The sequence below is a fragment of the Ptiloglossa arizonensis genome, chromosome 8, assembly GCF_051014685.1.
Source record: "Ptiloglossa arizonensis isolate GNS036 chromosome 8, iyPtiAriz1_principal, whole genome shotgun sequence".
NCBI lineage: Eukaryota > Metazoa > Arthropoda > Insecta > Hymenoptera > Colletidae > Ptiloglossa > Ptiloglossa arizonensis.
The window spans coordinates 19,936,414-19,951,334 of NC_135055.1; the positions used below are offsets into that span (position 1 = coordinate 19,936,414).

Here is a 14,921-nt window from a genome sequence, read left to right on the forward strand (position 1 = left end):
ATACCTCGTGTACAAAAATGGGTTAGACTAACGATAGGATCGACCTGAATATCTCATTGTCCGTGAAACGAGTTCACGATTTATCGGACAAGGAATCTACTTACTCGTTGGCCAAAATAATTAACCGCTCCCGACAGCTCGCACCTCTACCCAAAAGTATCTTCCGAACACTTCGCACACTTGTTCCCGCGGAGAACGCGAGAAACACACGTGAGTCGCGATCGTTCGGATTACGACCGACGCGTGTCCTTATCCGCGATCTACAGACGCTCGAGCACAATTATCGACAAAGAAGTCGCGTCCGGTTTCCGATATGTTTACGTTTACGTTCAGGATTGGACTCTGCTCGCGACAAAAACATCCTGGGGAAACATTAACCGCTGTGTCTGTGCCTCGAACGCGTGTTTTGCGCCGCAAGGTCTCGTACGTGACGAGCCTTTTGTTCGCCCGTTTCAACCACGCTATAATTAACGAGAATGCAGTGGAAGCGGTCAGGGTTGTGGTAAGTAATTCGTTCCAACCAACTCCGACGACGTACTTGCAAACATGCGAAATGGCGTGAAACAAGCGTTATCGCGCTAATGATTTTCCTTTGCACTCGCGGATGGAAAAAATAGATTACGCATTTTTGCTAAATACGTAAGTTTCTTTTCGAAGGAAACGTACGAGCTCACGGTGCGTTTCGTTTACCACGATTTTGACATTTTCGTTGTTTCACTGGCGATCGAGAATATCGAGATCATTTGTCTCGAAAGGAATATCCTTTTTCACGATCGATCCCCGAAATTTAGCGAAAATCGTTTCAAGTACTTTACGAAATAAATACATTATCCGTACGTGGGTTTAACTTTTCTATCGTTCTCGAACTATCGTCTCGTACGTCGGTTTCCATTCATAGAGATATCGCGAGGAAAGTGTCACGGCGGGTGAAAAAAACGTCTCGAGTTCGCGGATTTCGGGATAAACGAAACACTCCGTATCGCGAGGGTGCACGCGCGGCGGGTCGTTTCTTCGATGGTTCGATTTCGGCCGTGAGCCAAGTAAATACGAAATATCATCGTTTAGAAACAAGGATCGATCGCGTGCACCGATAATCCATCGGCAACCGTTTGGAATCCCCGTGAAAACCATAAGGTTAATAATATTCGAAACGTGTCGCAATTTAGCAGCGAGTAGCGCGTGCGAACGGAAGGTATCCGATCGAAGCTATAACGATCCCCGAAATTGAAGAATAATACAGCTGATATCGTTTCCCCGCTAGCGAGACCTTTTGGCGGTCCATGATCCGGTCGGTCCGATGCGCAAAAGAAACACTTCGGTTCGGTAGTAATCACTAAAAGGGTATGGTGGCTCCGATCTCGAGATCCATCGATCGTTCGGTCATATCGATCGATCTGACGACGCAACGAAGAGCACCAAGGGACGACCTCGAGCCGTCCAGCGAGCTTTGTGTACCCACGGTCCTCCTCGATGGTCGAACGAACCTTCTGGCCGTTCTGTTGGGCCAGGTTCGGTAGAAGGGCTCCTGGTTGTAGCGTTTCAAGGCACTCCAGATCACCGACGATCTCCGCGGTGGCAAATGGGAATGCGAGGGGCAACCGCAGTGCTGCCACGCCAACGTCGGGGCTTTGCACCGGAAGATGGGAGCCCTGAAGGCTTCCGGAGGCCTTAGAATCGGGAGATCGTTGATCCTCAAAGCCACACCGGTCCGCAACGGTTTGGTAACCGAGACATCGTCCTCGTCCGTCGGTTCCTTTCCGTCGTGTCCGCTCGTGCGTGGTATCGCGAGATCGTCGAGCAACGTCGTCCCGACGAGAGGCTCCGTCGCGTCGTGCGGTATCGTTTCGTCGATTTCACCGATATCGTCCGTACGAAGCTCCGTTTGTTTCGTTTCCTCGAGTTCCGTTCGCCCGGGGACGTCCTCGCGCTCGAACGTAACCAAGGATCGCGATGTCTCGGAGTCCCTGGTAGCGATCGCTAGGATGTCGCGCGCGAATTTACCCGGTGACGCGCGATCCTCCCGATCCGAGAAGTCCAATTGGTCGGGGCGATCGATCGCGCCGTTATACGTGGATCAGGAGGAGGAGTTCGCCTCGACGGTCGAGCTGGTCGAGGCGTCGTCGTCCAACGAGCTCTGGGTGGCCACGGTCACTTTGTTCCCGTCGTTCTGGCCAGGCAGCTGACGATCGGCGACTGTCCGACGGGGATGGCGTCTCTTGTAGGGCTCCCAATCCCCAGGACTCCGGCGTCAGTGTGTCGCGATCACGTCCGGAGCGCTCTTCGTGCTCTCTATGCTGAACGGTCGCCTCTGATCGACCTCTATCACCGCCTCCGCTCTGTACCTCGGATCGTGAGCGGTTTGCTGAGGACACTTGGGCGTTACCGAGTGCTGAGTGCTCGACGTGTTGCTGGACCCGTGTCCGGAACCGTAAATGGAAGCGTACCTCTCGCCGGAGCCGACGGTCGCTTGCCTCAATAGCTTAGGGGATTGACGATAGGCACTGTTCTCCCGGCTGGGTTTCGGGCTTTGGTACCTCTGGTACGACGGATAATCCGGCGGATCCGAGTACGGAGAACCGTGATGCATCGGCAGTGGGTAGCTCGGCTCGTGGCTCGACCATCCGGGCGGTGCTGGAATAGGATTGTGCTTCGGACAGACTCCCATGCTACCGTCTCTGCCCCTCGACGCTGGACTGCAACCGGAACATTGGGAACTCGGTTGTTGGCCCGGACTCTGCTCGGCAGACTGCTGGGCGCTCTGTTGAGAGGTTTGGGAGCTCTGACGCGAGTGCAGCGGGCTCTGGTGGTGGTGCAGGTGATGATGGCGATGGTGATGAAGATGATTGGTCCCGTTTTGCGAAACGCTCGGTCCGCGTACGCCGAAGGTCGTGAAACCCGGTGACATCCCGTTCTCCTGAATTCTGCTCTCGAAGAGGCTCTCCCGCGTTTGACAGGAATTGTCCCTCATCTCCGGTTCCTCGTTGGATTCCTGCAACCGCTCCTGGGTCGCGTTACTGACGTTGTTGCTCTGGTGTATGTCGTTCATGTCCCTCGTCCCGTAGCCCATCTCCAATACCAAGTCCTTGGTGTATTCTTGCGCTATCAGGGTAGTGGGCGGTAAAAGTTCCTTACTGGGGACGACTTCCAGACTCGGTGAATCGCTACCGCGGTCCCCGATGTCTGTCCTCGAAGACGAGATCGGACAGGGTGTTGCCTTACGGCCGAGTTCGTCCAATCGATTTTCTCTGGACTGCCTGATGTGCTCCTGGGGGAAGACAAACGGATTCTTTCAATTAGTCAGGCAAATATTGAAGCTCGAACGACGCGCGACAGTCGAAAGTCACTCGGTAGTATTTTTGTCGGCGGTGTAATTGAATCGACAGAACTCTCGAACGGTTTCATTAACGCGGCCCGGCCGTATCGCGATCCTCGTTTTTCCACGGAAACTTCGTATCGACTCGATGTCGCGTCCCGCGTAATCTTTCGACGATATAATTAACGAATTACTCCCCCGTTGGATATTTCAAGAGTCTCTGCGAGTGACACGCTCTTTGTGAATTTTCAACGGACGGTACGAGCGCACCGCGTCCGTCGCCGGAGGAATTAAAATTACGGAAGATCGTTGCCGAACTCGATACCGAACGTTATCGAAAAAGAAATTGCCTCGTTACGATACGTTACACGGTCGGTTCTCGTACAGGTCGAAACGGTTCTCGACGCGACAGAACAATGACACGATAATTGGAAAACGCGAACGATGATCGTTTTTCCCGTGGCAAAGTTTCCACGTTGAGGTCGAAAAAATATGCACGTCGGCTGGACCGCTAGAATAAATACAATTACGGACTCGTTGGAACATTAACGAGTAAAGTTCGACGAGGCTGCGATAATTTCTCCTAAGCAATTATCGCTCGCTCGAGCGAGTCGTTGGTTCGAAATTAATTTTCGTTCGTTTGTTAATGTCTAGTGGATACGGCCACTTCGCTATCCACCGTGAACGGGGGAAACGAACCGTGGGCCCGTTTCCTATTGTACGTTATCGGTTTCTTTTTTTTTTCTCTCTCTTCGTGTTGCGTGAATGCCTGCCCCGTATGGCCGTACGTGACAAATACGCGTCGTGTATCGAATCGAAATCTCGTAGGTTCGACGCGTGATTGAAATTCCAGGGGTTGAATCGCTAGACTCGTAGGTAGCGCGCGCAAAAAGTACTCGGTTGTTCGTGAATTTTCCGTACACGTGTACGTATACACGATTATCTTTCACGTCGCATCGGTATCGTATCGTGGCGTCGATAAACGCGTCTTCGAGGAATATTCGGAACACCATTCGTCGTTCTTCAGTTTTGACATTCGATCGGTTTAACGGTCCATCGCGATGGAGTTAACAATTTTAATGGCCGCGTAAAACGGCCGGTTGTACCGAATCGCGCGGAACACTGGCCAGATTTTCGCACAGAGGCGGAGAAATTCACGGATAAATACTTCCATCGTAACCGGGGGCTTTAATAGCCGGCAATAAAGACGCTGAATCATCGAATGTCACGCCACCGGGCGGAGGGGCGAGCGTGCCTGTAAAGTTTTCGATTCACTGAAATATCGTTCGATCGTAAACGCCAGGGATGCCCGTTGCTTCGAACGCCGCGCGATAACCGGCAGATATTTATCGGAACTTTTAATCTCGCGTCGTATCAATTTTCCAGTGGACCGACAGGGTTACGAGGTCGAGCGACCGTTCAAGGAGGGCTCACTTACCCGAATGATTCGATGATCTCGGACGAGCTTCCGCACGCAGTTGAAAACGAAGGCGAAACTCATGCCGAACAAGATCAGGGAGAAAACGATGAGGATTATCACGATGTGCTGGGAGTCGATCAGTCGTGACTTCTTCTTCTGCAAGACAAACAGAGGTAAGGGGATTCTTTACCCGATCTCGATGATCGCTCCGTCGTTGCTTCTCCAGGAATTTCCCTGTACGCGTCGAGAGTAGTGTTCCCTAACTCGTTACCCTCGATCCGGTATCGTTTTGAATGTACCAGGGATTGTACGGGAAAGCAAAAATAATTCCGGATCTCTGGGAGCACTTTTGGAATTGTGAACGTTCAACCGTCCATTGTGATCGAATCGCTTGAAAAAAAAAAGCACCGCGAGTAGTCACAGCACCCGATACACTATCGCCGTGCGTATACGCGCAACGTTTCAATCAATTAATGGACAGAGTTCGGTACAAACTGCGGAATCCTTTCGTACGGAACGCGTAACGTATGCACACTGCGGGCCATACTATAATTACGCGTCCCTCGCGACGATCGATATTATATTCTATTGTGCGTCGACGGATTTAAACCCGGTCCGTTGGCGAAAACAAATAAATAAATAACGAATAAATACGTAGACAAGCGTGACGGTGCGGCGCGAAAGGAACCCGTGGCTCGTAACTCGGTAATCATCGGGCGCGCGTGTGCAGAACTTTCATAGAGAGCGGATACGTGCTCGCGTTGACAATGGATGATAAAGTACACATTCATCGGGAACAGTTGCCGTGGCACGATATAGGAAGTTGCGTACAACGTAGCAAGCCGAATCTTCGCGCCCTTTGTGTACATCGTTCCTCGCGTTTGCCGGTTGCAAAGCCGCAACATTAAATACCCTGCGAAAATTTACAGAGCGGGGCCTATTGCAACAACACCAGCCGTACCCGCGCTCGAATAAATCAAAATTCGGGGACGAGATTCCTGGCATAGCGCGAGAACGTTCGGACCGTTTCTTTTTCATTTGTCTTATAGGCGCGTCGTTTAGTATTTGCTCGCGTTGTAACTAAACGATGGGAACGCGGAGTGTGCCGTGGACATATTTCGTCCGGGGCTTAATTCTAAAATCCTCTCGCTCCGGGGCTAGAACTTTTACGAACGGGAATAAAAATAACCGGAATAGTTGCCCGGACGAAAGGCATGCTCCGGATATTTCGAACGGAATAACGGAGGTCGAAGCGCGTCGGATATTTTTTTAAAATCGATACCACGTTTATACACTACGGGCCCGGTGATACTTATTCCCTCGGTCGTTTAACGGTTATTGAATTTTTATTTTCCATTCTTAATTAAAATCGCGTTCGTTCCGAAGTTTTTCCATTCTTGTCTTCTAAACGTTTTCGAAGATCGAGGCTCGCGAAGTATTGGAAAATCGTATCGTTTTTATCGATGTTTCGACCCTGTACTCGTAAAAGGTGAAAGATCCTTTCGAGGATAACCTTTGCGGGCGTTCGTGTCACTCGCAATGTAAAACTTCCAAAGTCGCGTAATTGGAGGAATACGGGACTGCGATGATCTCCCTCGGATTTTATCAAAAACTCTCTACCGCTGGTCCGAAACTCGAAACACCGGGCCGTGATAATAGTAATAAGAACAATGGGCGCATAATGAGCACGTTTGGCGGCGAGTCGGCACAATTAACAATATAGACGGCGTTATCGTGTTCCCGTGTTCCAGGGCGGTGCTCGCGGATAACGTTCTCGAACGTCTCGCGAATGTGATTTCTGTGCATTAGACGGTTACACACTTTCCAGAGGGAAGTTGAACCGGGCCGGTGCGTGCACGAGGGGGTGCTGGATACGAAAGGATGGCAAAAGAGGGAACGAGAAGCTCCAGTCGAGGGGTTGGAAATGCCTCTTTCTGCTTCCGTAAGCTCGAGAGGTTTATTGTTATGCTTATATGGGCGAGCACACTCTCGACAGACGTTGGCCGTGTTTGCGAGAGTCCGTGCAAAAATACATCTGGAACGGCCACTGCATACGCAACGAGGCTACGGGACACTTTTCGTGCGTTACTGCGCTATTCCACGGATTTCTTTCGACTCGAACGCTCGATAGTTTCGATTACATCGATATTTACCTAGCCCCGCGAATACCGGGACGTTGCGTCGCGTACAAGGTCTTTTTTTTTTTTTTTTTAATATTTACAGACACTTTACATCGCGTCGACTACGCGGTTATTAACCACGAGGACACGGTAATTAGCCCGTTATCGTATTTCGTTCGTTGCTTCGGTTTTCCCGGTGCACTCGAGTGCATCGTCGCGCGTTTCGTTTTTCCCGAGGTTTTTCGCGAGAGACACGACCCGAGCCTAGATTTTCCACGGGGCACGTTCCGTTTCGAGCAGACCGGGCTCAGGTGATCGGTCGTGACCGGTACGATGCATTCGGGTACTTCGATCGGAGTTTAGGGACGGTGTCCGCGATCTCTCTCTCTCTCTTGGATAGCGAGAGGATTATTTCGAGGCTCTCCGAGAGGAGGAAGGCTGTTAATTTCCGTTCGGTTTCACATCGAGGCATTAATTTGTTTCTCGAGTTCTTAATTAGGTCGTCCATGGTCGTTCCGATCGGTTCGTTCGGGCGTGGTCGGCTCGTACGCGAGGAATGAATTTTTTTTTTTTCAATTCCCATCGTCCACCTTTCCACGGTTTCCAGAAGGTGGCGGTATTAACAATTTGTCGGAATTTCTGTTTCCGCGTCCCACCCGTCCGCGCTTTTGACCGAAATTAATGGCACGCCGGAAACGATACGCCTGTTCAACGTCAGTTTCCGTCCCGGTGCTTTCAGCTTTCGATCGCGGACCGACGGAACTTCATATCCATCGACGTTTCCACGAACACGCGGTGATAAGGGAACATCAAACTGTCTGTCGGATAAGTGAAATGGACACGGGTACGATATCGGCGTGTCCTTCATCCTGTCTCTCGCGTTTCGCCGCAAAGATCAACAGGAACGATCCTTTGAACGATCTTGCGAGCTCGCGCGAGCACGGAAAATATTTACACGATTTCGTCATCGGACTCGTGACGAACGACGTTCGGCGACGTCACGGTGCTACTCGTTGTAACGCGCCGCGACGCGAGCATTCGAACTTCGACAGTGTACAGTGTCGTTTAAGGAAACTTCAAAGTCGTTTCGATATCGTATTTCCATCGAAAACACGGGAATATTACAAACGCGATCCCGATCGAGCGATTCGTCGTTGAAATTAACGCGCGCGAAATGGTAAGTCGACCGGACGAGCGCGTACATTTATTTTTCGAGGTCTAAACGTTCGGTCCCTCGTTACGAATCTTTTATCGTCGCGCCGTTGAATTTACGCGCGGTCCAATGGAATTCCACGAATTCGCGGGGAATCCACATTACGCGCCGTTTTGTCCCGTTCGAAGCGTTATCGAGTTTCTGCAACGAAACGCGCGACACTTGACAAAGAATCGACACAGAGAAATCTTGTTTCCCGTGCTCTCCGGATCGCGAGCCTTATCGATCTTTCTCTTTCGAAAAATTTCTCGAGCTTCCCTCGACGAGACGAAGGGGGATCGGTTTTGCCTCGCTTTTACGCGGATTCATCCATTCCTTGACCCGGATCAACGCCGAGACAGAGATTTGCGAGGAGGCGGTGGAAATTAATGACAGTCCAGTGAGAATCTCTCGGCGACGCTCGCGAAAAGAAATAATTAGTCGCCGGATAAAATCATCGGTGGAGAAGTTCTCATTAACGGAAAGTAACGACTGTACGGATTTTGTTATGTTCGCGGGCTCTACGCGCTGTATCTCCCGAGAGAAATATTACGGGAAGAACTGATAATTAAAGAACATCCCTTGTGGTTTAATTATTGTGAAATCTCGACGCAATGGATTACGGTGGAATCGATATCTCCGCGAGAGACGACGAGAACGATGGAAATAAATGGAAACCGCGAACGAAAACGAGGGAAATACAACGCGGCAGCTTATTTCGTTACGAATATGCACGACTCGCTCGCGATGGTAACGATGCGTTACCCGCAATGCGAAGATTGATAGCCGAGGTTGAACGAACTCGACCAGTTTCGACGCAGGGTGTTTCGAAGAAATGGTCCAACCGGATAAAAAAGAAGAAAAAAAACGAAAACCCGATAAACACGCGCCCTAAATACTTGTTAGAGTATGGAAGGTTTTCCGTGTTGTTGCCACGGGGTGGTTCGGTGTGCTTTTTGTTTACTTCGAGATAAATTTTCGTCCTTCGCCGTGGATGAATGCATCTTCGATATCGTCCACATTCGAAGCGGCGTTTGTTCAACCAAGGATACCTTTGGTAGAAATAATCTATTGTACGCTCGGTATCTCACCGATAACCGGTCGAGTACGAATACATCGTCGTTGCTCGTGTCTCGACAACTACCAATCCCGAGATACACTTTGTTAAAATTTTTCAATCGTTGAAACGCTCACCGATATTTTCGAAACGTTCCACGCATCATCGTGCAACCTCGTCCGAAATATTTCCTTTGCGTTCGACGACGCGATAAAATATTCAAAGAAGAGAGTTCGTTATCTCGCATCGAGCGATCTTACGCTACGCTTCGCGCAGGAGTTTCATCGAGGCGTTCGCCCCGAGGTCTGCAGCAACAATTGAAACTTTAAACGCATAATTTTGTTCCAGTGAGATATCCCTCGGCGTATCCGATTGCGCGCATCGCTTTGTATAATACAATATTAGAATACATTCGGGGTGGATGTTTCGAGCGTTCTTTCTATTCGCGACTTTTTTCCTCGCGTCCGGTTTCCATTAGTATATTTACCCGGCGAGCACGAAACGAGATAAGTGGTAGGAGTTGCAGTTTCCATTAGACGGGAATAAAATTGGATAGAACGGCTCGTATGGCGGTACACCTCTACGATTTCGTACCGCGTTCCGTCCGTGTCGTCAATTTCGTGGCTGCGTTCCCATGCGAATAGGACCGCTATCGCGTTGTACAATCTTGCCAGTGCTTTATTGCAGTCACGAGACACGGTCAGGTGGATAGTAAACGACTTCCGTAGCAAGCTGGACGACCAATGGGAAACGAGAAGGTTCCCGGAACCTAGCGGTTCATTTCGCGACTACGGGACGTTTGGTTTTTAATTAATTTCACCTTAATTCCTTTTAATTTCCTTAATTTTAATCAAGTAACACGGTACACCGTCTTCGACCTCCGGGTTTCTCGCCGAGTGTTCCACGGCTTTGAGCGTCGCTTCTTACGAATTTTCTAATTAGTACGTCGGTAACCATCGAAGTCGAGACGCTGATACAATCTTCTCGTAGACTTTGATCTTTCCGAGTGAAATATTCCAACGAGGCTTCGACGCACTTTAGACGCATCCGGTGTCGATTCGTGGATCATTGGTTCACTCGTTCGATCACCCGGACGCTCTGCAAGATCCCTCGAGAAGCTTCCGCGACAACGGAACGCATTAATTCGAAGACACTTCCCCTCGAGCGTATTTCTCCCCGTTCCGATATTTCGGTAAACAGGTTATTAGCGCTTCACGGTTGCCAGGTCGCGTCGCGACATCCTGGCGATTTAAAATCGCGTCCGTACGTATCACGGTACTCTCGTTCCCCGAAATCTCTCAGCCACCCTGAACAATCCCGTAAAAAATGTCTTCGTCGTTCGCGTAATTTCCCGCGCGCCCTTTAAAAGATTACAAAAGCTTCGGCGAGGAACGGAAGCGTGGTCGGGGGCCATTTTTTACGTTGCCCCGTCACGGTGGAGGTTCGCGAAACCGCTTCTACGAGGGCCGAGGAAAGCTGCGAACTGGCTCGCGACCGTGACATCGATTTCACGGCGACGGCCGAGATAAATTCACACGGGACCTATACAAGAGAGAACCTCGACGAGGTCCTCGATAGACACGGGCATCGGCTATTTTCCATTCCCGATTTCTCCATTCGAGGGATTCGATACGCGTGAAATTAGAAATGCACGAACGCGGGCTGGTAAAACGGTCCCCGTTTATCTCGTATCGCTCGGTACGGTTTACGCAATCGCGCGTAATCGAGGTGTTCGATGTCCCCGTTTCTTCGCGTTCTTCGATCGTACGCGATGGCACAGTTGCACACGGTGCGCTTAATATTCTCGTTAGGCGCCACTCTTGACGCGCGAACCAACGTTGGTTCGTTTTTACATATTTTCGCGAACTCGGACGATGCGAGTACAACGAATTTTGCGCGAACTCTGATTCGAACGAGAGTCGGTAGATTTTCATCGGAAATTTGAAATCTATCAGGAAGTAACTCTCTTGGAGACCATTACCGATCGCTGGCGACCAAGACGAACAACTAAAATTAAAATCGGTGATTCGAAAGTTGATGCTGTAAAGACCATCGAAGGGAATAAATCTCGAGGAGATTGTACCAATTACGAAACTCCACGAAAAGGAAACGTTGGGTACATTCGATGGATCTACAGATCACAGTTTTCAATCTCGTTTTTATGATAGGTTCGATCCGCGCGAAAGTTGCGAGACGCGGAATCGCGCGTTTTGCGCTCCGCTCGATCTCTCGCGCCGAAACTCGTATCGTTCGCGGTCATAGGTAACTCGCTGGTCGTCGCGGCCACGTGCGCGATCGTTTACGAATTTTCATAAACATTGCGGTCACGGTTGCGCGACGTGGCCAACGACGATCGATACTCGTACGTCACGACGTTCAGTTTTACGATGGAACGCGTTCCACGATCGGTGGAACGTTATTCGAACAATTGTTCCGCGTCGACTGGGAAAATCGCAGCGGCGTTTGGCGAACGAATTACCGTTTTCTGGCCCGTGTCGTAAACCGGGGCCCTTAACGCGAGCAGTCCCGTCAAAAGCAATCGCTGACGGTGCCAAAAAAATTACCGTTTAAAGCGCTGGCTTTTTTCACGCGCGAAAGAAAGAAGCCGTTTGTACCGCGAGCTTTCCACGCTCGAGTTTTCCAGCAAAATGGAACGAGATCTCCGTCGTAGTCGACGACGACGACGACGACGACGACGTTGCTCGCGCGATCAGATTGAAGGGAAAGCTTTCTTTTTTTTTGTGCCTTGTGTCCCTGATAAATCGCACAGCTAGAAAAGAGTTCTCGAGACTCTTTAGCCCGCGGCCTGTTTTCCGTGGATAAGAAGCTCCGCGATCTTACGGATGGATATTGCGGAACAACCGACCGCAAAGAGTTCCGAGTCTCGCGGTTCGAATGGAGGGTCTCCACTTTTCCTTTGCTGGAAAGCGGGGACCGACCTTATTCGCGGCTACTTCTTTTAATCCGAGCGTTTTACTTGGAAGGAAGATGGCCCCTGACCGCGTCTTTGTCGCTTCTGTTTCTTCGACTCGGCCTTAACGAGCCACTCGATCCGTCGATAGTATCTCCTTTCCCGCTAGCAACGAGAAAACACAATCGGTGGTTAATTGACCGGGCCCTGGTACGCGGAAACGAACCGCGGCATTAACGTTTCTCATGGAAATTACCAATCGAAATGTTTGCGAATCGAAATCGGAACACGGGGGCAACATCGACGATTCGGTTTCACCCCTTTGGGCACGCCCGGAACAAGGCCGAATCGATGTCTTTTACGTACCGATTAAACCTGCGTAAACTGTGTCGCGGATGTGGAACATTATCGATAGTACTATAGAAACTATCGACGATTCCCAATCGTCGAGCGAGTTTCGATTGCCAATCTCTACCGTGGATAGCATTCGACGATCGAAAATTCGTATTACAACGGTCCATCGTTCTTTTCCCGCTACGTGCTGTGTGGAAATAAATCCTACTCGGGAGTTATCGATCCTTTCGCTTTTCCATGAATTTAAATTACCAACCGAAAACCATCGATGCGCTACGGATCGCTCGAAACTACCGTCTAAAATCCACCGTCCGATCGTAACTTGAGAAGAGACAACTCAGGAACGATGTATCCTAGAGATCTTTCTTATTAAAAACGTTGGATATCGTTCGACACCAAAACTACCGGAAAATTCCGATACATTGATACCTCTGGGGTATATCGAAGAAACTTTTAGACGTGGAAAAAGAGTAATTTCTAAAATTGATCGTACCCAACGAAAGCTCGTAACGTCTTCGAAGAAGTGTACCATGAAATTTGAAGTAAATTTCTTTACAGAGGCAATTGAAACCAATCGTTTCTACTCTGTTGTAAAAATCTAGCAAAAAATACTCGACACTGTATCTATCGGAAAGACAACAGCGTACATCGACAAAACCATGCGGTCATTAACCATCGAGCGTTGGAACGATCCGCTTTACGCAGTGCGATAAATCGACCACGAAGAACTCGAGCGCGGGTTAGGTACTCGGATGAAATATCGTTGCGAGTCAGAAATGACTCCGTGACTACGAATCCACGCAGTCGGAGGGTTAAGGGACCCCATCGACGCATCGATTCTCGCCGGTTACCATCGATGCGTGCGGCGCGCATACCGAAACAACGATGCAATCGAACGAGACCATATCGCTCGGCATTAATTGCCGTTAGATTAATAACCCGTCGGTGGCGTGGTGCCGTCGGTGTCGTTTCGGGTGGCGGGTTGTTTCTGGTGGTGTGCCAACGGCGCATACTATTTCGCGCCCTCCCGGAACCGGAAACAGCTTTCCGTGTAGCGGTGGGGGACGATACACGCATTCGGATATCACGAAACCGCGAGTCGGAGGTCAGAGAAAACGGAACGACCGGCCCCGGGCCGGCAAAAGCAGCCTTGAATAAATTAATTAACCACCGGGAGATAGGATAGAGGAGGAGCACGAAAAGGCTGTAGGATATTAAGTTCTCTGTTACAGGAGCAGGGGGAGGGGTGGATTGCACCGGATCCTGGTGGTTTGTTACAAAGAAGCCGGCTCTCGAAACGAACGCGATCAAGCATTCATGGAATATTAATGGGTATCGACCACGACGATAATTGCGGGTTCTCGATGAAGCGCGATTACGACTTGGAGGGTTAACGTGTTCCGTGCATCGTGCCACGATGAAATTCTCGCGAACGGTGTTGAATTTAAACAATATTTCGTCCCGCGTACACACTCCTGCTACGAAAACACAAGCGGATAACGAACGCCCCGAGGAACCATCGAAATTGTCGCATCGAGTCGCAGAAGTCCCGTAATTCGAATATTTCGTTCGCGCGGTTCGGATACGAGTGTTTCGACGAAAAATAATCTAACCATCCACCGTTACGTATTACCTCGAGTCGAGAACGCTTAACGACGATAAGTGCCGACAACGTTGGTACGAGCCGCGCCTCCTCGAATGTATTTTACAGGATGGAATGCCGCGTGACGGAAACCCGGATCGCGGAAATTTAACGAGAAGGCGATGACCCGTCTTATAACTGGCTCACGGGCAAAGCTACGACGTACATATTAAATATAGCGGAGGCGGTGGCTCGGCTACGGGTGGGAGTGGTGAACTTCCCTCGAATAAATTAATTAGCCCCCCGGAGCAGGCGGAGGCGGCGCAAAAGGGTGGAAAGCGATTAAGTCTAGGCGACGTGCCATTCTTGCGGTCCTTGCATATACGGTGGTTCCTGGTTCGGAGCTAAGAAACGAGAAACCGGGATAATTTCGGCCAGGAAATGACGACGTTTTCGTAAGAAAATCGACCGTGAAACAGCACCGCGTTGCCTGCTAGACACACAACCACGGTTATCCATTTGTTCGCTCCTTTAATTTTACATAGAGGTATTTTCTCCTCGGAGTCCTCGAACGGATTACCGTTTCCGTGTCACGGCTTCGTTTCGGATCTGTTGCGTTTCTCAGTCCCGACAATTACGAGGTAAACGAAACTGCCTCGTTTAAGTTCCATATCGCCTTTTCTTTAGCTACAGGTCCTCTTCGGCAGTTGCCGAACGATCCTTCAAAATTCCAGCGAGAGTTTCGAAACACGCGACGCTCACTCCGAGTCTCTCGGATCAATTTATCCGTAAGCAGTCGCGTCTACTTACGTTCGTTCGTCGTACGTTCGGTGAACTTGATCGGTGCACGGTGTTCCTTTCGCGCGGCATTCGATCCACTCGACGATCGTCGATGGTCTCGAATCGTGTTTTTTCAATGGAAATTATACACCGTTCGAATGAATTTAATATCGCGGTGCGTTGACACGTTCG

The 14,921-nt window shown here is 50.1% G+C and overlaps 1 protein-coding gene across 1 annotated transcript in view; it reads right to left on the reverse strand.

The window, feature by feature from the left end:
* Positions 1-1,920: 1,920 nt before the first annotated feature.
* Neto (Neuropilin and tolloid-like) overlaps positions 1,921-14,921 on the reverse strand; it is a 116,545-nt gene continuing 103,544 nt past the window's right edge. The window contains exons 8-9 of the mRNA XM_076318414.1: positions 4,752-4,889; positions 1,921-3,265 (exon numbers count right to left, since the gene is read on the reverse strand). Of these exons, the coding sequence (XP_076174529.1) occupies positions 2,249-3,265; positions 4,752-4,889 (1,155 nt within the window). The 3' untranslated portion in view covers positions 1,921-2,248. The remainder of the gene's footprint in view (positions 3,266-4,751; positions 4,890-14,921) is intronic.